At 38.2% G+C, this 21,324-nt stretch overlaps 1 protein-coding gene across 4 annotated transcripts; it reads right to left on the bottom strand.

Annotated features, from left to right (window-relative positions):
- Window positions 1-477: 477 nt before the first annotated feature.
- nsd1a (nuclear receptor binding SET domain protein 1a) lies at window positions 478-20,178 on the bottom strand. 4 transcript variants are annotated; one of them, XM_058798027.1, is made up of 24 exons: window positions 19,480-20,174; window positions 17,819-18,702; window positions 15,977-16,118; window positions 15,605-15,777; window positions 13,674-15,522; window positions 13,461-13,573; window positions 11,723-11,933; window positions 11,543-11,640; window positions 11,386-11,439; window positions 10,586-10,634; window positions 10,295-10,449; window positions 9,993-10,115; window positions 9,546-9,669; window positions 9,020-9,220; window positions 8,724-8,903; window positions 8,395-8,551; window positions 8,098-8,303; window positions 7,564-7,676; window positions 6,291-6,560; window positions 5,241-5,357; window positions 5,005-5,146; window positions 4,823-4,929; window positions 4,530-4,731; window positions 478-3,164 (listed from the first exon to the last, which is right to left on the bottom strand). In XM_058798027.1, exons 2-24 carry the CDS (start codon window positions 18,683-18,685, stop codon window positions 2,506-2,508), a joined length of 6,312 nt encoding a protein of 2,103 aa, XP_058654010.1. In that variant the 5' UTR covers window positions 18,686-18,702; window positions 19,480-20,174; the 3' UTR covers window positions 478-2,505. The 4 variants fall into 4 exon arrangements, with proteins under 4 accessions (XP_058654010.1, XP_058654009.1, XP_058654012.1 ...); XM_058798026.1 differs by having other exon boundaries at window positions 10,295-10,452; window positions 19,480-20,173; XM_058798028.1 differs by lacking the exon at window positions 478-3,164 and adding an exon at window positions 3,175-4,367 and having other exon boundaries at window positions 10,295-10,452; window positions 19,480-20,178.
- Between the last annotated feature and the right edge of the window lie 1,146 nt (window positions 20,179-21,324).

Genomic DNA, 21,324 nt, shown 5'->3' with positions numbered 1-21,324 from the left:
AAACTGAGGGTGCAAAAAAAAAATCAAAATACTGAGAAAATCACCTTTAAAGTTTCCAAATGAAGTCCTTATCAATGCATATTACTAATCAAAAATTAAGTTTTGATATATTTACAGTAGGAAATTTACAAAATATCCTCATGGAACATGATCTTTACTTAATATCCTAATGATTTTGTGGCATAAAAGAAAAATCGATAATTTTGACCCATACAATGTATTTTTGGCTATTGCTACAAATATACCTGTATGGAAATGTACGCTGGTTTTTAAAAACATTTAGGTTAAAAACTAGGAAAATGTCTAAGATAGCATTTGTACACAAATATGTTCTATTGATTTTGTAATTTTTTCTATCAAAACATTGCCAGCAATTATTGTTGTGCATTTGAAATTTCAGCCTTTATTAACTATATCTAGTTTGATCCACACATGCCTCATAAGGACAGTTAATAAAAAAAACAGAAGAAACTGCTGTCTATTGTAAAATTTTACTTATAATATTTATTATGCACAAGGTAAAGTACAAAATCATGGGTCTCTAACATGGCAGCAAACCTTTTGCCCAAATGTCCTCAGAAAACTCTTAATGGAATTTTGTCCTGTTCATGGTGTCAAGGGCCCATAGCGCTGAAACACAGCAGCAGATTTAGCAAACATACAAGAAACAAGGAACACAAAAACGAGTGAAAAAGATTATACAAGGACCATAAATACAAAGAGACCAAAAGTATGAAGAAACACAGAGCTAAGCAAAGTACAAAGGCTGATGATGATGCTAAAGAAAAAAAAGCTTTTTAAAAAAAGCATCCGCAAAGTTGCAAAGTTACAGAACCAGAAATAATGAGTGTAAGGCCTAAAGGCGTTGAAAACATATTGTACAATATCAGAGATGGAAACACGTTCCAAAAAGGTTCTGCGAATATGAACATTACTTCATTACATGAGGCAGTTTTTCAATCAGGAATTGTACCTGGTGCACAATGATGTTTCAAACAATAGGTGTTTTCATAATTTTTGAGAATCAAGTGATGGTGAGGGAAATTTTCATCATAAATCATAATGTTGCAAAATTAAACCAAAATATGACTACTGGAAACAAAAATGGGCTCCAGTATGATGATATTTGTAATGAAAATAAAAATCATTTATGGCAAGACCGCATTTGTGTCTAAATATGCATTTTTAAGGGGTCGTCTGCATCCCTTAAATATTAAATGCATATATGATTGCTTAAGTCTTAACAGAGGATGACAAAGCATCCACAATGAACTGCCATAAGTTTCATCAGGCAGATCAACAGTATGTCGAAAGAACAGCTTGGAATCACGAATATAAAAGACGCTTTGAATTTCTCCTGAACTCTGAAAGAGTGCAAAACATTCAGAGGCACCTTTTAAAGTTAACCTGCTCATAGACACATACAAATAGCAGGAAAACTTAACTCGCAGATCTGTAACAACGTGTGGGGGGGGGGGGATTTCTCTGACATTGTGAATGGTTACTGCAACGAGGCATCTGGAGATTTTTGAACAGTATTTTGAGATGGTGGTTGAATTTAAGTAACTAGGGAAAGTACAAATAGGCCTTATGTAACATCCATCTTATCTAAGTACAAACTCATCTTTCCTAAAAACTTTCAAGTCTCAAAGGCCACAAGCATGGAGAATGAAAGGTGATACAATCACTCCTCTAGACTTTACAAAAACTACTAAGTTTCTTTAGTCTTGACATATTGTCTGAATTAAAATGACAAACACAAATGCAACAAAAAAAGTGCATGATTGAAATGAAACCGGATGATGCTGGGAATGTCATACTTCCTTGTCCTTTTTGATAGTAGTACTCTTTTTTTTTTTTTTTTTATTCACAAATCAGCTAAAAAATGTACTAGAATGCCTATTATTCATTCTCATGTAGCCACTCTGTGATACTAACAGACAGACCTTAAGAAATCATTTCAAGTACCGTGACTCGTGGAGCCATTTTTGGCCTAATGATGTAGCTATGTCATTGTAATCACCTGGTGAAGGGACTAAACATTAGTTATCTGCTGCTTTATGTTCTCTTTTCTCTGTCAATGAAGCGGAATCAGTTAATGTTAATAAGACACAACTGTGCCCCATTTCAATCCTCCGTGAGGTCATCTTTCTATGTAGATCAGAGAATGTAAACAAGTCAAGGAGGAAAATGTAAAAAAAAGCACCAGACACCAATTATATTCGAAGGACTGAAAAAAAAAGAAATCACAGTCCCACAGCACCAGGTCCAACCCTCTTTGTGGACTTTTCCAAGAGTACTTGGGTTGAGAAGGCAAGCTGATACCAACATCAAGCGTTGATACCAACTTAAGAATGTTGCACATGTGTCCATCACTCTCAAAAGTTCAGCTAGGCACCGACCATATAAAACGGCAGTTGACTTTCCCTACAGGTTACCTGCTGCGCCCATCAGAGAGAGAGTTTGTGTGCGAGAGATGGATGTCCAGCCAAAATTCAGGAGAGATCACTTTTCTCCTTCAACAAACTCATCCCATGATGATTCCTGGTCGTCCCCCTCCACTTCCCCCAAGTCCTCAGTGTCTTCGAAGTCATCGTTCACATATTCATCTCCCCAGTCCTCCTCTTCCTTTTCTTCCTCCTCGTCTTCGAATCCGTAGTCCATTTCTTCATCATCATCATCCACAACCTCAAGGCCTTCATCTTCCCCTTCATCCCCGATCACCCCTTCCATCACCTCGCCTTCATCGCTCATATCTTCCTCCTTGATGTCCTTAGAAGGAGAAGAGGATGGCAAAAGCACGTTGTCCACTACCTCGTCTGCATATGGGTCTCTTTGGGCTTGGAACGCGGATCTGTTGGGGGCGGGAATGAAGAGCGGAGCAGCAGGCGGTAGGGCAGGCAGGGATATCCTGCCCGACACTGAAATATTGGGCGGAGGGGGTAGGATAGGCGTACCGGGCACGTACTCTCGAATTTCACCCGGTTCTAGAGGATCGGGGCCGCAGGGGTCGTGATCGCTGCAGGACAGCTTGCCATCCAGTTTGGATATGAACAGCATTCCCTCGCGGTGCTGTTTACAGTAGGAGTTGGGGCACATCTCACAGTAGGACGCCGCCTCCCTTTTACACACATTACACTGATGCCACGGACACTCCCAGCGGCCTGGAAAATGCATATAAGGCAGATTCAATCATGATTTAGTTTGAATAAAATCCGGAGCTGACCGAATAGCCAATAGTGGGAGAGTTTTTCCATTTTTTAACATTACTAAAGCAAGAAAATTCCGTTAAAATGCTGAAAAGAATTTAGAAGCAAACCACAGTTTGTAAAAATAAAGTGAATGTTTTACAGTTTTTTATATATATATATATATATATATGTTAAGTTAAAAATAATTTATTAAAACATTCCAAGTTTTATATTACCGTTTCATGCTGCTTTCTATAGACTGGTAAGAAATCAGGAGATTAACTGTGATTATTTTCCTCTATTGATAGCCATAGTTTTAACCAGAAAGAAAAAACAAATATGTGATCCTGGACCACAAAACCAGTCATAAGGGTCAATTTTTTGAAAAGCTGAATAAATAAGCCTTCCATTGATGTATGGTTTATGATGATACGAGATATGGAATATGAGGGTGCAAAAAAAATCAAAATATTGAGAAAATCGCCCTTTTAAGTTGTCCAAATTAAGTTCTTCACAATGCATATTACTAATCAAAAATTAACTTTTGATATATCTACGGAAGGAAATTTACTAAATATTTTCATGGAACATGATCTTTATTTAATATCCTAATGATTTTTGGCATAAAAAGAAAAATTTATAATTTTGACCCATACAATGTATTGTTGGTTGTTGGGGTCATAAATAAATAATTACTTAAATTCAGAATTTTTTTTTTTTTTTTACAATTTGTTACTAAAAATTCTTTCAAATAAATGTTGTTCTTTTGAACTTTCTATTTCCACAAAAATATTAAGCAGAACAACATTGATAATACTAATAAATGTTTCATGTGCACCAAATCAGCATATTAGAATGATTTCTGAAAGATCATGTGACACTGAAGACTGGAGTAATGGCTATTGAAAATTCAACTTTGCCAACACAGGAATAAATAAAACTTTATATTTAGAAGAAAAAAAAAAAAGATTGTAAGTATACTTCACAATATTACTGTTATATTACTTTTTACTATATTTTGGTCAAATAATTGCAACCTTGGTAAGCATAAGAGATTTCTTTAACATTCCTTAACACAATTTTCTTTCAACATTAAAAATTTCTCCTAAAATTTCAAACATTAGTGTAAACTAAAGGCTTTCATCTTTCGTTGTTGTTGTCGGACAGCCCAACTTCCTGTTTCAATACAAAATACATAAACAAAAGAAAAAGAGAGCTCACCATGAAAGAAACACATCATAATCTAACTTCAGAGCAAGGCAAAATACATTGACAATGAAACATGTTAAAACAAAATAGTTAAAAGTGACTCGTGCTCTTTGACTCATGGTCACTCACCTGCAGGTCTCTTGGACAGATTCAGACAGTCGGCATGATAGACCTTGGGGCAGCCAGGCTTCTTACAAGACACAATCTGCCCGCCATCACCACAGAAGAAACATTCATCCTCTCGCTCCTTGGTGACCGTCAACTGGCTCTTACGCTTCACCACAACCTTCTTTTTCAGTTTCCTCACCTTGTCGTCAGATGAGGGTTGATTCTGAAGAGAAAGTTGTGTCACATTGAGTACACCAACTTTAACCCTGAATATACCTTTAAAACAACTCTATAATACACCCAGCATGCCATACCTTTGGTCTGACACCAAGAAATCCACTGCAGTTGGGCGCTCCACATTTACACACCGTCTTCCCATTACCAAGACACTCCAAGTTATAGTTAAAAGTGAGTTCAACACCTGAGAACAACCAACAAACCTCTTAAACAAACATTCACCCCTTTCTATTACCGTGTTATCTAGATTCAAAGTCACCTCTAGGAATGTCCTCCAATGCAAACAGCCCGACTCTGGTGTCTCCATTCACCGTCCACTTCTGCGTTTCACAGTTCGGCTGGCAGCTGTGGTTCATAAAACGTGATTGGTTTCCCTTCGGCCCAGCATCTATGATCCGATCCTGCACATACACAGAAAACAGAGCTCAGTGTCAAGGTAAGGGTAGAACATGTTATCAGGACAATCTGGATTGGGAATCGTCTCCGGTGACTGACCTTATCCAGTGTGAGCATGTAGAAGTTACAGATGTTGTTCTCCTGTGCATGTTTGATCCTGGCTCGACACTCCTCTTCGTCAATGACCTCTCCAACATACTCATTAACAAACGCTCCCTATGGTGGAGTAACGTAATGTAATGTAATTAAATGAGGAAGAGAGACATAGTAAGTCTGAATATGTGTGTGTTCAGAGATGGGTTGTAACTCATGTAATCTGGATTACGTAATCAGACTCCTAAAATTAAATACTTGTAATTGTATTCAATTACATTTTAAAATCAGACTACAGTTACTTTCTTAGGGATTACACGATTACATATTATTTACACAATAGAAATCATTTGTTCAGAATTTTTTGATTCTCCCAAATTCCACTTTTTCATCTTTTAAAGTTTCCTTTCTAAAATAACCCACTGCTTATATACACTCAGTAAGTCTTCCAGTTTTGTGGATATTCACACAGAGATCAGTCATTAGTCAGGTGGCTACACAGCATTTAACGACAAAAAATTATTTCAGGTTTAAGAAGTGTTTCAACATGGCATCAACTACTGATGAACACACTAATTTTTATTTGAATTGTCACTCAGTCGGTTATTTTACCATGCATTACTTTGGAAGGCATTTGTCTTCATTAAATGCACTTTCTTCTCATCTGATCCTCTTTCACCAAATATATTTTTATTCAAAGTATTTATAGTTTATCTAAATATTTTAATACTGAAGTTATCACATTTGCATGTTCATGGTTCTCTGATGTTGGTTATGGTCACATGACATGCAGGTAAACAAATAAAATATTTCATTTTTCAGCAAGTGTTTTATTTTTCTATTTAAATCAATGTGAAAAACGAGATGGGTCAAACGTATCTAAAAGTAGTCTGATTATATTACCTAAAATGTGTAATGTAATGGATTATGTAATACTAACTACAATTTTTCTCATGTAATCTGGAATCAGTAATGGACTACAATTAGTAAGTAATCTACCTACCTCTGTGTGTGTGTTATATCTCTCAAATAAATCAGCAAGTGAATACAGCCCACCTTCTTGATGTCAGACACACTGCGTAAACCCCAACCACGCGACAGTGTCCTGAAGATCTCCACCTCGGTGTACTGGCGTTTGGTGAAGCTTTGGTTCTGACAGCGTTCCGCTGCTGGACACACTTGAGGATGACACTCGTACATTAGCATGCGATTGATGCACTCTGAGTCAATGCTACACGGGTTCTCATCTTCGGATTTGCAGTTGCAGCGTGGGATCTCAGACAGATCTGCCGTGATGATTAGCACTTTCCCTATCGGTCGGTTCACCTGCGTGAAAATCGATCAGTGTTCATGAGAGATAACATGAGATCAGTGTCACTATCTGAGATGCCAGCATTAGGCCAATTTTAAAGGGATGCTCCACCCCAAAATGAAAATTGTGTCATTAATCACTTACCCCCATGTCGTTCCAAACCCTTAAAGCTTCGTTCGTCCTCGGAACACAATTTAAGATATTTTGGATGAAAACCGGGAGGCTTGTGACGGTCCCATTGACTGGCAAGTAAATTACACTGTCAAGGCCCAGAAAAGTATAAAAAACATCGCCAGAATAGTCCATCTGCCATCAGTGGTTCAATCTGAATTTTATGAGGCGACGAGAATACTTCTTGTACAAAACAATTAGTTATTTTTATTTTCTTTGCGTACAAAAAGTATTCTCATCGCTTCAAAATTCAGATTGAACCACTGATGGCAGATGGACTGTTTTTTATACTTTTCTGGGCCTTGACAGTGTAATTTACTTGGCAGTCAATGGGACAGTCACAAGCCTCCCGGTTTTCATCCAAAATATCTTAAATTGTGTTCCAAGGACAAACGAAGCTTGTGCGTGTTTGGAACGACATGGGGGTAAGTGATTAATGACAAAATTTTCATTTTGGGGTGGAGTATCCCTTTAAGAATGGGAGATCAACACAACACTGAAGTAGCTTTCCTGTAGCTCAAATAGTAGAGCATGGCGCTAGCAACGCCAAGATCATGGGTTGACTCCCAGGGAAAGCAAGAGCTGATAAAATGTAAAAACTCTAACTTGAATGGAATGTAAGTCGCTTTGGATAAAAGCGTCTGCCAAATGCGTAAATGTAAATGTAAATGTAAATGAAGTCTTGAAGGACAACCCTCTCCTTCATGACATTACAATGTTATTTTTTCATGGAACATAAAAGGAGAATGAGTAATGTGGATTTACACAATGATAAAATAACATGCGAGTAAATAACCAAAAATTGTCAAATTGTAAAAGTGTTAACCAGGCATTTGACATTATTACCTTAATGTGTTTGTATGGCGGAGGTTTCTTATCATTCTTCCTGTCTTCTTGAAGCTGTCTCATCTCCTTCTCTGCCAGCAGTTCCCTGAATCTTTCGGCTGCTTCATTTAAAGCTAATAAAAATAAAAATTATTCTTTAAACCAATTTGCTCTCAATATTTAAAGAATTCACACTTTAAACTGTAATCAGTAGCTGCCATAACTGACAGGCTTTAAGTGGTCTCATAACAGTCATAATGTGATAAGCTGTCAAGATACAGCAGATTAATCAGATTTCCACCATGTTATAAAAGCCCGTGTCAAGTTTGTCCAAACAGCTTCAAAATGTCAATATATATTGTCATACAATATCATATTATTTATTTGTCCAAAATCCTGCTCCACATAAACGCTTTGAATCCTTGAATAGTTATATTTTAGATTGAATATCAAAACAAATTTTCTGTGTGAACAGACAAATTGCTTGTTAGTATGGCACCTAATTACGATTAAATTAATTAATTATTTTAGATAACTGCTAGAGTGTAAAATTACCTTTCTTATAGACAGCATCTGCACCCTTTCCCATTTTTTCCTTATTGTTGGCATCCCCTTCCATGTAGGGAAAACAGCGAGCCTGATATGTCCAAACATAGTCTTTGGAGCCAAAGAAGTGCACAGGAAACTCCCCCACCTCATGCCGCATGCGGTAGATGTTCTCAGGAACGTTTTTTGGTTGAGTCACTTCAGCGGGCCACCACCTGGAACAAAAGGTCAGAAATGCGTCAGTGAACATCAATATTGCACTGTAATTTTCAGGGGAAAGTGGTACTGGTGAAACAACACACAAACCTGTAGCGGCCCACTTTGACCCACAGAATGTCCTTGTAGTGGGGTTTCTTTCCCGCTCGACAGTCGTTACAGAACCAGCTTCCCTGGGGCATGTCAATGTTCAGACACTCACGGTGAAAGGCAGCAGGGCAAGATTCACAGCAGAGCAGACTTCCTCCTATAGGGTGAGACAGAAAACAAATGTAATTGTAATAAACAACTGTAGTAAAATGTTTGCTCTGTCCCCACGACTCACTATAACAGAGCCTTTTCCAACTTGGAAAATAACAGCCCTAGCAAGCACCACTAATAATTTTAACCGCGAGATCTATGAGGACTGGACTGCATACCTTCAGAACACACAAAACACCAGCTGACGTTGATGTGTTCATGGTTTTTGCACCCTTTGCGTGGAGTGAAGTGGTTGGGGCACAGGAAGCTGTTATTGGCCAATGGGACGCTGCCGGCAGCCATACAGTAGTCACTGGCATGGTAGGCCACAGGGCAGCGGACGCAGCGGGTCAAGCGGCCTGTAAAATCGACAAGTTACAATAAATGACACAAAATCATGCTTTTGCTATACGTAGAAACAACAGATTTTATTTTTTAATAATCTTTGCAAATGCAATATCTGAATGACAGTCACCTTTGGAGATACCAGGGTTGGCAGGGTTGGTGATGAAGCAAGCCAGACAGACGTGGAGGGAGCAGCGGAAGCCACGGTTCTGAGCGACGGTGGGGGAATATTTCAGTATGCATTCCATGTGATAAAACTTCCCACACACAGGGATCATACACCTCCTGACCTCCTTGTCAGGCTTTTTACACACATAACATGTGTGCACACCTACAGGAATGAAGAACAGGAAAGACACGCAAAGAAATGAAGGTGTTCACTTGTATATCTTGGACTGCAACTGGATTTTTGAGTGCATCACAATATCATAATTAGAGTATATATGGTTAGAATCATCATTAAGAACAAAACTGCTAAAAAATAGGAAATGATTTTAATCATTGGCAATGCCGTCAGTAGATTTTTGGAACAGACACAAAGGACACAAATTAATATTTTCAATAATTGGCTAAGAGGACTGTTACCAATCAATCCTAACAGTTTCAAAATGGCCAAATAGTTTGGCTGATATATTGGTTATGGACTGGTTACTCACCCGTCTTGCATTCTTGGCAGATAAACCGGCCTTTAGGGGTCTCAGTGAGGCCAATGCACTGCAGATGAAAGGCACCACAGCACTGCCCCTCACAGAGGAGCAGTTCACCTGTTTTCTCACATACCTACAAGACATAATCCAAAAACAGTTTTACACTGTACGCCAAGATCATTTTTTGGACAAACACTACCATTCAAAAGTTGGGGGCTGGTAAGATTTGCAATGTTTTGGAAGACGTCTCTTTTAAAGCTCACAAGGCTGAATTTATTTGATCAAATCAGTAAAAGTAATATTACTATTTAAAATAACTCTTTACTAATTCAATATATTTTAAAATGTATTTAACTGCTCCGTGTGTGTTCACTACTGTGTGTGTGCACTTGGATGGGTTAAATGCAGAGCACAAATTCCGAGTATGGGACACCATACTTGGCCAAAGATTTTTACCTGGCAAACATTCTCCTTCAATGATGCACCTCCACCTTTCTCCCCTGATTTTTTATTGGTTGAGAGTCCTGATAAGTCACCTGATAAAGAATCTCTGCTATCATTCAGTCCTGCACCAAAAACCTGAAAATTAAAAGCAAAAAACAGTTATATAACTCTATAAATAGAGATCCTTCTCACCATGATGAATCAATGAATCAAAACAAGGAAGAAGCTAGATCATGAGGTTTGAATCACAAGGGAAAGTGATGACATCATATTAATTTTAGACTGATAAAAAATGTGCAGCTAATAATAATAACCTCAGAGATCAGGGAGTCCTCGCCATTTGTGTGTGACTCCTTTGCCTGAGGCTTTGATGGGCTGCACTGATCTTCTTCAAGCTGGATCTGGCAAACACTGGGCATGTCCTGCTGGATTGGGGACGATGTTCTTATTTCATCTTCACTTTGTGTTGCTGCTAAGGATGACAGAAATAAATATCATTGTGAATTTTTGGAAAACAGAATGGTGGATCAATTACAATATTATATCCAAAAAACAAAAACAAATACATGAATATAATGACAAAAGTCACACATGAGAAAACAAACCTGATGCAGCACATGGGCTTGACGGTTTAGGTTCAGGCTCTTCCTCTTTCTGTTCAAAATAAATAAATAAAAAATATTTATATACCTCAGTAGTGTTGCTGGTCAGACTGTCTACATTTTTTATATGGTTAAATTTGTGTTAAAAAATACATTTATTTAAAAAGTTAAAATATACAGTATACAGAATATATAAAGATTACAGTAATAAAGTACTTTTAAATCAACTATTAGTTTGTAGTTTATTGTTTCTAAATCGTAGTCTATGTACAAATATACAAACAGTGAGTTCTTCATAATCACTGTAAGTTACAAAAGTTCATAAAAACGGTATTAATTAATAAATGTAAAGTAATGTTTGTGCGCAAAGAGAACTTATAGACTTGTGCTTAATATATTTGTAAACATTTTAGGAACGCTCACTATTAATGCAATTAATGTCTTTATTTTAGTATTTTCTGAAAACTGATCTTACTTCTAATAAACCATTAACAACTCCTTTACTACGGATTTAAATACTGAGTTAGGTATGGTTAAAAAGTTGGTAACAAAGGATAATAAAACATGACAATGAATGAAGAACTCACTATTTATACATAATCTATTAGTGTATTAACAATGTACAGACTACAGTTTATAAACTATGAATTAACAATAAACTAATTGAACTAGTTTGAAAATGATTTTAAGGTTACTGTATACTTATTATACTTATATTTATTATTGGTGTTACCAATTTATTAAAATTACTATATACATTACTAAACAACAAATTGCATATAAAGTACACCCCACAACATTACCTGCAAATCTTTGAGATCTGATTCTTCCGGGCTTTGATCTTGTTGTTTACTCTCCTGATTTAACAGGAGGTAAAAAGAAAAATATATATAAAAAAAAGCAAATACAGAAGACCCCAAAACATTTAATAATTTTTTTGAAATCATACAGACCACTAACCTCTTTCTTTGGGACCTTTACAGAATCCCCCTCAACGGTGCAGTCTAAAATTTTATGCACAGTCTTACGTGGTCTCTTTCTATCTGAGGATGCTGCAACTGCAATATAAAATATGTTTATACCTACAGCTGACATTTACAAGTAAAGTAAAGCAAAGTGCTTTAAACTATACATTCTTACCAGATTTCTTCTCACATGACTCTCTGTTTAGCAATGGGCCTCCACAGGATGGCGATAATGGTGATGAAGGTGATACGAGACCATCTGCTGGTTCGTTCTGCTCCTCTGGTGTGGCCTGCTCAGAGGGTTTTTCAGGTGAAGAACTTAAAACATCAGGCGCGATCTGCTCAGGTGCCAGCTGCTCAGCATTAGTGTTGGCGATCAAAGATCCCTTCAGGAAAGGTATGAAATAACATTATTCACATTCAGAAATACAGTTTGTGCACGTTAAGAATACTTCACTCAAAACTGAATTATGACACCATTTTAGTACCTTTTTGTATGGAACATTTTTGTATCAATTATAGCCTATGCTCTCAAATCTCATTTGTGTATATTCAAACTTGGCACCTCGTGTTGCATGTTGTGTCACAAGTCAGTGTCAATGACACCAAACATCATTGGCTCTAGCATGCATTTGAATGTTTTGAATTGAATGCAAGCATGAATGAGACTACGAAAGAAACTACAATTTATATAGTTTGCCATTTTGGAGGCCTGATAATTCTAGTATCCACTTTTGTTGTATGGAGAAGAGCAAAATATTATAACATCCACAATTCTGCTTTTGTGTACATGGAAGAAAGTAAAATGCGTTTTAAATGACATGAGGATGAGTATAATGACAGAATGTTCATTTTTCGGTAAATTACTGAAAATAAATTTGAATTACAAAAAAATAAATAAATACATTTTTGTGGGTTAAAGAGTTAGTTCACCCAAAAATGAAAATTAGCCTGTGTTTTACTCACCCTCGAGGCATCCTAGGTGTATCTTCTTTCAGACGAATCCAATCAGAGTTATATCAAAAATTGTCCTGGCTCTTCTAAGCTCTATCATTGCAGTCGGTGGGTGTTTCTGTTCTACAGTCCAAAACACGTCAAATAAAGCGCGCACATCCATAGCAAAACGTGCCTCACACGGCTCCAGGGTGTGAATAAAGGCCTCCTGTAGCGAATCCATGCGTTTTTGTAAGAAAAATGTCCATATTTCAAACATAATAAACACTTTTCTCTCACTTCTGCTGACTGTTGTACGCGGAAGTCGTTCTGGCGGATTACGTAGAACTTATGCGTCGCGTGCGCGCACCTTTGAGGTATACTAGTCTCGCAAGTTTGTTTACAGGTGCAAAGGAAGCTAAGTTTTCTTGCTTTAGCAAAGGAAAACCAGCCTCCTCTTGGCTTATATCGAAATCCTCCAACATTTTTCTTTACAAATCCTCGGTTTGTACTTCTAATTCATGACCGGTATTTTCTTTTGTTCACTCTCCGCGTCCGTCACTAATCACGCAACGCCGACGTCCTACGTCATCCGCCGGAACGACTTCCGCATATGACAGATAAAGTGAGAGAGAAGTGTTTATTACGTTTGAAATTTGGATATTTATCGCTAGAGGATGCCTTTATTCACACCCTGGAGCCATGTGAGGCACGTTTTCATATGTATGTGCGTGCTTTATTTGACGTGTTTTGGACTGTGGAACAGAAACATCCGCCAACTGCAATGACAGAGCTTAGAAGTGCCAGGACAATTTTTAATGTAACTACGATTGGATTCGTCTGAAATAAGAAAGTCTTATACACCTAGGATAGCTTGAGGGTGAGTAAATAACAGGCTAATTTTCATTTGTGGGTGAACTAACCCTTTAAAGTCCATTGGATCAACAGAAACAATGTAAAGAGTTGTAGAAAGAGCTTACCGTTTTACAGGACTCGGGAGTTTTCTTTGCTTTTTTCTTTGTGGAAAATGTGTGTTCATATTCTTCACTGCATTCAATCAGCCTCTTGCTTGGTTTTCTGAGCCTTTTGCTTTCTAAAAACAGAATAATTAAAAATGCATTGAATTTAGAATAAAACGTTTAACTTTTAACATTAAACATAACTTTTGAGACTTAATCTAATATTTCAGGTACCTGAAGCATCTTTTTTATCAGGGATGTCAGAATGAGCCTTTTCTTCAAGACTGTCTTTGAAAACTCCATTTAGCTCCGTGGACTCCTTCACTACATCTTGATTCAAACCAACCGGATCGCTCTTTGGCTTGGTGCTCTTCCCAATGCCAGACTCAAATGTTTGCCATCGCTTTTTAGGAGCAACCTTGGAGATGTTGCCTTTGCTACAGACATCAGGAACAGCATCCCGGTGAGAGTTGGAAAGTTCCCCTAACAGAGGCAAACTCTTTTCAAGTGCATCCAAATCTGTTGATGAGTTCTGCTTTTTCAGTGGAGAAACTAAATTGTTCCCACCATCATGTTTTTGCGTCTCCTTTTTCACCGATGATTTCGGCTTAGCCTTGCTCTGTTTTGAGCTGTTTGGCGTTGATGTCTTTCCCTGCCGACTGTTCTGATCCGCAATCGCCTTCCAGTCCTTTTCACAAAGCACCTCATTTGTTGTTTCTTCTCCAGGTGGGATAAGAGAAGGTTCTTCCCTGATGAGAGAGGATGGAGATGTGGGAGGAAGGGTTAAAGGTTTCCCATCCTTCTCCCGGCTGTCGTGCAGATCCTTCAGGAGCATTAGGAAAGTGCTGAACTTGTAGTTCGAATCCGCACGGAGCGAAGGTTCTCCTGAGCTGCATTCCTCTTTGACAAGAGACCTGAAAGAAAGCTCCTTTATATCCTGAAAAGCGTCCATGGGAGAGATCGAGGGAGATGGGAAGGATGAAGATGAAGTGTCTGAGATCATGCTCTCGTTTTTGACTTTAATGGAATTCAGGGAGGATTCAGTCACATCTGACTTGGAACCTTTATGTCGAGGTCCATTCTGAACATCCTTTTTCTCATTTCGGATTCTTTTAAACTTAATAAGAGTTGGGTTTGGTGGTGTGTGGGAGATAGAGGCATCTGTGGGCTCTTCGCTAACCTCCGTTTTTACCTGCCATTGTTGTTTTGACAACTCAGAATGGTTTGTGGGGGATGAGCACTTGTTGTTAAACTCTGAGTGTCCATTGCCAGCACATGGTGAGCGAGATTTTGGCTCCTGACTTAAATCTTTCTCCTTGGTTTCTTCACAGGCGGCAAGTGCTCTTGAGATTAAGCCACTGCTGGCAGGAAAATAGAAAGAGTGCATGGCAAAAGACCCATCTGAGGACCCTGGGGAACTGCTTTCCTTCTGTCTGGAGTTTGTAGCCCTAAGTGTTTTTTCTTTGGGTGTTGACTTCTTTAGCTTACTGTTGGTTGTGCATTTTGAACCAGCCTCTGTCTTCTTCACCGGCTTATCCACGTTGGCTTTTTTCATCTTTTTACTTGGCTGCACTTTCTTATGTTTAGTGCTCAGTTCTTTCACTGCCTCCTCCTGTGGCAATTGCTGTGAACGTTTGGGACATAGAATCCTCGGGACAGAGTCGATATCTGAATACAGACTATCTAGGGGGTCCGGTTTGTGCCGTTCGGCGGCTGTGGAAGGTTTGTAGCTGTCCAATGAAGTGTTTGATAATGGTTTAGATGATAAAGAGTTTTCAGTTAGTTTCACAGGAGATTTTACAGTTGAGCTGTTCTTCTTAGTTGCCTTCTTTTTGCTTCCAGTGCCAGGTTTTCCTTTGTTCTTAACAGATGCATCTAGTCCATTGGACAAAAGTGAGCCTGATAATGTGGACTGTGTAGTAGATGTCGGGCAAGCAGGATTTTTTGGTGCCTTGTCTTCCGTAATAGGCATGCGCACATCCCGAATTAAAGTCAATGGAGGTTCGCTATTTAACCGTTTGGTCAGTGCTGCCTCTGCCTCCAAGACACTAACTTTCCATGATGGCATTAGACGTTTGGGAACCTGTAGAATGAACAAAAGTCATTTGATCATAAGCTCTCATTTTTCAAAATATAAGAGCAAAACAGCTGCAAGTTAGCTTTACCGTGTATTTGTAATCTTTGTCCTTTTGTCTTCCTCTTCGTCTAAGTACAGGCAGTTTTTCAAACTGATGACCTCCTTCAAAAGGAAAAGTGGCTTTTGCCGGGACCCAAGCTTGGTCTACGATCTCCCCAAACATCTTGACAAAATAGAGACGGCATGGCCGACGACTGGGATCTGCAAGAAAATGTCATAATATGATAGTATGACACCAATAAGTTCTGAGAAATGTTTTACCTTATAAGACATAAAACTAAAAAAAATTAATAACTAACTATATTATGTCAATAGCATGTCCCATTACAAAAGTGTTACATCACCCATATGAAATTAAGCATAAACTATGAATACTGGTGATTAAAACGAGAGAGATCACCTTTCATTTTGGTGTGGACTTCAATCTGTGGGTCAGTGGTTACATGACAGGGCCACCAGGGTCTGCGGTTGAATTTGGCCCACACGACATCTTCAGCAGAGTACTTTATACCTGGGAGCTGCTTCTTCTTTGGGCTGTTGGACTTTGGGTTAAAATAAGAAGTTGTCAGTTTAATCATCATTCATTAATCATCAATAACATGAGTCAAGACAGCTTGAGTTGTTGTTTAGGCTACTCTTTTAACAAACATTTCAGATACTTTCACCTTTCAAAGAGCCGTTTGCGGGTGACAACCTAACTGCAAACCACCATACTACGGCCTTTGTCCTTACTGTGACAAAGATCGTGGTCAGAGAAGTTTCACAAAAATATGAACCAACAAGCACTTAGCCTACACCTCTGCTCCACTGGAAAAAATTAAGTCAAGCTCCTACTCAACGATTCAGTGCAACTGTGTGGTTCAAGAGGTGTTCAGCTTGAGGGAGGGTTATACAAATGACTTCCATCTTCGACAACTTGTAATTTAAAAACAACTGGGCAATACCAACTATAAATAAACATACCTCTGCCTACAAGTAGCAAATATGTTGCTGAAGTCAAAGTGTGTAATTTCTACACCACAAACGCCACCATACTGAATTGCAAAAAATAATGGCAGTTTTTAAACAAGTTTCCCAAACACTCCCCCTGTGTGCAATGGTCAAAAAAACTCAAAATACTGGTTAAGACAAAGTTGTTGTGGCAAAGCAATGTTTTGATGGTGCCAGTGTGTATACTATTCAGCCAAATCAACTTATGAATGAGTTGAGTGTCTGCATCTTAAAATGAGAAATAATGTCGATATAAATGCTGTGCTACTTATTAGCACATAAGCCAAATATAATGCATATTTCAGCTGCACTGTTCATTAAATTAAAAAGAAAGTCTTTTAAAGTGGTAGACCAACATTTCATTTTGATATTATCTGCATCAGCCAGTTACTGTGGTCAACTGACAGAAGTGATTCTGCTTGGTTGCTTGTTTAAATTTTTTTTTTTTACTAAGACCTTTGTTTTACTACACATTTGGTTTTCACGTATTTCTTATTTTTTGTGTGCAATATAAATGCGTGCTTAAATATTTAAATTAACATACAGTTTAAATTACATACAGTGGGGTTCAAAAATCTGAGAGTGCTAATGAAAATGCTTATATTTATAGCATTTTTCTGATAGCAGACCATTTTTTCCAATCCAAAACAACTTTATTTTGTTTTAATCAGAGAAGCACTTGAGCTGCTCTGTATATTTGAGCAAAACTTGATCATCATGTTATCCAGCATGATTTGAAAAGTCCCAAAGAGCACCTTGTGCTTCAATGGAAACAAAAACATATGAGTTCATATGATCAATGTCACAAATGTGGCTACCAAATTTGTGACTTAGAAATTGTTCAAAATCTGAAAAAAAGTCATAACATTCCTTGGAATTTAATAAAGTTTATTTCAAGGTTTATATCACGGATTTTCAATGTGGTTTTGAACCCCACTATGTGTGTGTGTGTGTGTGTGTGTGTGTGTGTGTGTGTGTGTGTGTGTGTGTGTGCGCATGAATATATTTATACGAATATATATATATATATATATATATATATATATATATATATATATATATATATATATATATATACACATACATACACGTATATGCATGACCATATACACCATATATATAAAAATAATGTATTTTCCTTCCTGCGTTCTTAGGTGCAAAATCTTTAACAATATAACTTGTACACCTGTTAGGGAAAAAACACAATCAAGTCAACAAAATAAGAAATCTGATAAACATAAAAACATCTTACAGGATTTGAATGGGAGCCACTGGGTGAATTTGGTCTTTTAGAGAGACCAGAGTTGAATATTGAAGCACTGTTCTCAGTGCTGGGTAGATCACAGTCACTGTCTGAATAATCCTCCATACTGTCAAAATCCTCCATCATGACCTCGACAGGCAAATGTGATGGACTACCAGGAGGGTTAGACTTCACTGTATTTTTAGAAACAAGGTTACAACTTCCATGTTTGTTTGTACTTAGGTCCAGCCTGTGGCTGCTAGGAGCCTTTGTATTTGCCAGATTTCGTTTCTGGCATTTCTTTGATGTGTCTTTAAACGGTGCCACCGCATTACCCCTAACATGCTGCTCCTCATCATTATCCTTGCTGTCCCCACTATCAAACAGGGTTGACTCGAAATGCAAAAATCCATTTGAGATGGATGGAAAATGTTCCAAGCTATCAGAGCTTACTGGTGAGAAACCATTTTTGTCCAGATCCTGAATAGTAGTCCTGTCACTGTTTCCTTGCGAATTGGACATGTGATAAAGGCCTATTCCGAACTCTCCTCCACCGATGGGATTGTGCATGAGCAATTTACTTCGTCCGTGAAAGTCCTTGTCCTGCAAACTCATGTCGGCATGGTTCACCATAGTGGTCAGATCCTGAAGTCTCCTCAGCGGACTGTAGTTGGATTCTCTCTGATTGCACATGAACGACGATGTCGAGAGTTTGTAGCCAGAGTTTAAGAAATGCATGGCAGACCCCTGGTCCCCCTGTCGCTTTGTGCTCTGGTGTCCACAGGAGCTGATGCGGCTATCAAGTGCCTTGGTCTCCTGTGGATCACCACGACACTCCGAGCCATCCCTGCCAGCCACTTTGTAGGACTGATTCATGTTGTCATGGCTCCATCCTGCCACAAAATACAGGGAAATGCTTTTAGAAGATGACCTAAAGAATTATACCTCAGGCTTTTCTTAACTCCTGAAGGGTTTGTTGCAACTGGCCACAAAACACTTAATGTGTTGTGCATTAAACTGAACATTGCAATCAAAATCAAAACAATTATGAAGGAGACAAGATGATTCCACATTAATGTGACATTTTGACAGCAAAAACGCTGTAATGTTGCAAAACACCAGCATGCACATGCGATATCCCTACTGAAATTTGCAGATTAAACTGCTAGCTAGTTTCTAAGTGGTGCGAGCTAAAGCCCATCTTTGACTAGCTAACCAGATGCCAGCTTGAGGTGGTCATAATGTTGTTTGGAGTATGAAAGCTGGTCGACCAGCTAATGACCATTTTAAGCCGGCTAGAAACCAGCTATCATGTTCCAGAACATAGCTAGCATCATGAATTGGATTTTGTAACAAGGTGGCTACTCGGGTTTAAGTCGCAACCCTCGTAGGCCGTCTTGTCAAGAATCCATCAAGACAAAGATAAGAGAGCTTGGAAAAACTCAACATGAATCGCCATGTCAAAGACACTTCGATATGCCCCTACTGGACTGTTTAAAGATGACCTCTGCCACGATTTCAGTGTGAAAACGCTGGTAAAGTATGTTACATTATCATCATGTGCATCAACAGTTCCCATACAGTCGTACAGCAGTAAAGTCAACCACGACGGTGAGATGAAAAACGCACCAAATACAAAAGGTACAGGAGAGAAATCGCCGGTTTCTTACCATTTACGACTCGGTCACGACAAAACCACCGGAAAGCCCTTCAAATTCGAGCATGTAGCGTTACTTTTTGTCAATTTGTGAAAGCGGATCTGCAAAATCCCAGCAGCATTTGCACCAGTAGGCCCGGCCTCGGCAGTCATTTCTCTCTCCAACATCAAAAATGGAGATTAATAAATAAACGAGAATGAAACTGAGCGCCTGTCACCTTCCCTCGAAGCACCACGTCAATGCATCGAAAGCACGTTTTTTCAGCGGCCACGATTTCTATTAAAATACATGATTGTTTGCCCCGCTTGCCGAGTGCCCCTGGTTGTATGTGTGTGTTAAAACAAGCCCTGACTGACTGCCTGTGTGTGTGTGTGCTGGTGAGAGCGACCAATCGGCACAGCACACCCAACCCCCAGTCAGTATACATTCACATCCACTTAACCCGATTCACTATTTCCCAGGTACATCTCTCACTTGCGCTAAATGCATGTGGACAATGTGCAAGCAAACGCAAGTTTAATTTGTCCCAAACGCGTCCTGCATACAATCACAGTCGACGCGGAGCGTGTTGGGCGCATGGAACCACACAACAGTGAGCATTTGCTTTTTAACCCTCACGCCATTTGTTTCCTTGTCCTAACAAAGGCGTAACTTCCTCCATTTTAGAGAGACCGCTCGTGCTTTGCAAGGTAGCCGACCACAATAAGTCATATGAGCAGAAAACACAATTTATTGGTCTCGATTAACAGGCACATGCTCCGACATGCTTCATTTTCTAAGTTTTCTTTGCGCATTTTGTGGGTGGTTGGAAATTAGGCCATGCCACGCATAAGTGTAATATGTCAGACAGTTATGGCAAGCGGGTTTAACATGCATTCCATACTAGTAACTAACTGTGTTACTACTCATATTTATAGTTCTTAGACATTAGGCTGTACTCCAATTGTTAACATTTTTATTCTTACTAGTAAGATTTCTAATTCCTATAAATTAACCATGCTGACATATAGGCCAAAGATGCAAAAAAAGCAAGTAAACAGTGGGATAAGAAATATTACAATTTTGATAGAAACCAGTGTCTCAGAAATAGGTACTAGTTTCTAATAAACCTAACTATTAAACCTAAAATGGATACCAGCAAAATTGGTGTGAAACTGCAAAGCATATTAGTGAATAGTTGACATATGAACTATAGAATTTAATGGTGGGAAATTTTTTTAAATTAATTTCTGTAACAATGGAATAGTTATTTGTCACCATTGGGATAGTAGCAGAAAAATAAATGCTAATATACGATGGATAAGTATTCACATTCAAAATGAATAAATAAAATTAAAATATTTAAATAAAAAATAAATTAATCAAATTAAATAAGATATTAATCATTATTGGAGTAGTTAATAGTAATTTTAAAAAGCACTACTGTGTACTACCAACAGAAACAGACGGCAGTTGAATTAAATGTTAAGGCGGCTTGCCACAGCCATGCGTCAACATCCATTGTGTCATGAGATAGAATGTAACTCGTTTATCGGCCTATTTTAAGATTACCCGTAAGAAATAAATATGGAAGTGGCAATACATTTGCAATAAAAGCTATTCTAATGTCAACTTTCCCTTTTTAAGAATTTGGTCATGTTATAGCTTATCCGCGTTCAGTGTTTGTGTAGAAACATATTTAACAGAACAAAGACAGTATGAGAGGACCTATGAATTGCCCGGTGTTTCTACAAAAATCTTAGTTGTTCTAAACAATTATTTTTGGAAAAGAATGTAAAAATTCTATAATGTCAAAATTGTAAGTTACATTTTTATATTGAATTATGTGCAGTAGAGTTCTTTAAGTCATGATTAGGT

Source organism: Onychostoma macrolepis, chromosome 14 (genome assembly GCF_012432095.1).
Source record: "Onychostoma macrolepis isolate SWU-2019 chromosome 14, ASM1243209v1, whole genome shotgun sequence".
NCBI classification, from domain to species: domain Eukaryota; kingdom Metazoa; phylum Chordata; class Actinopteri; order Cypriniformes; family Cyprinidae; genus Onychostoma; species Onychostoma macrolepis.
Note: the sequence above shows the minus strand (reverse complement) of the source record. Positions and strands in the feature narration are given on the sequence as shown.

Excerpts from the sequence above, each read along its gene's own strand:
- nsd1a (XM_058798026.1), bottom strand. The coding sequence starts at position 18,685 with ATGAATCAGTCCTACAAAGTGGCTGGCAGGGATGGCTCGGAGTGTCGT. Across the intron at positions 10,635-11,385 it reads CAGATCTCAAAGATTTGCAG|AAAGAGGAAGAGCCTGAACC; the intron begins GTAATGTTGTGG and ends TATTTTGAACAG. Across the intron at positions 9,670-9,992 it reads TGAAGGAGAATGTTTGCCAG|GTATGTGAGAAAACAGGTGA; the intron begins GTAAAAATCTTT and ends TATGTCTTGTAG.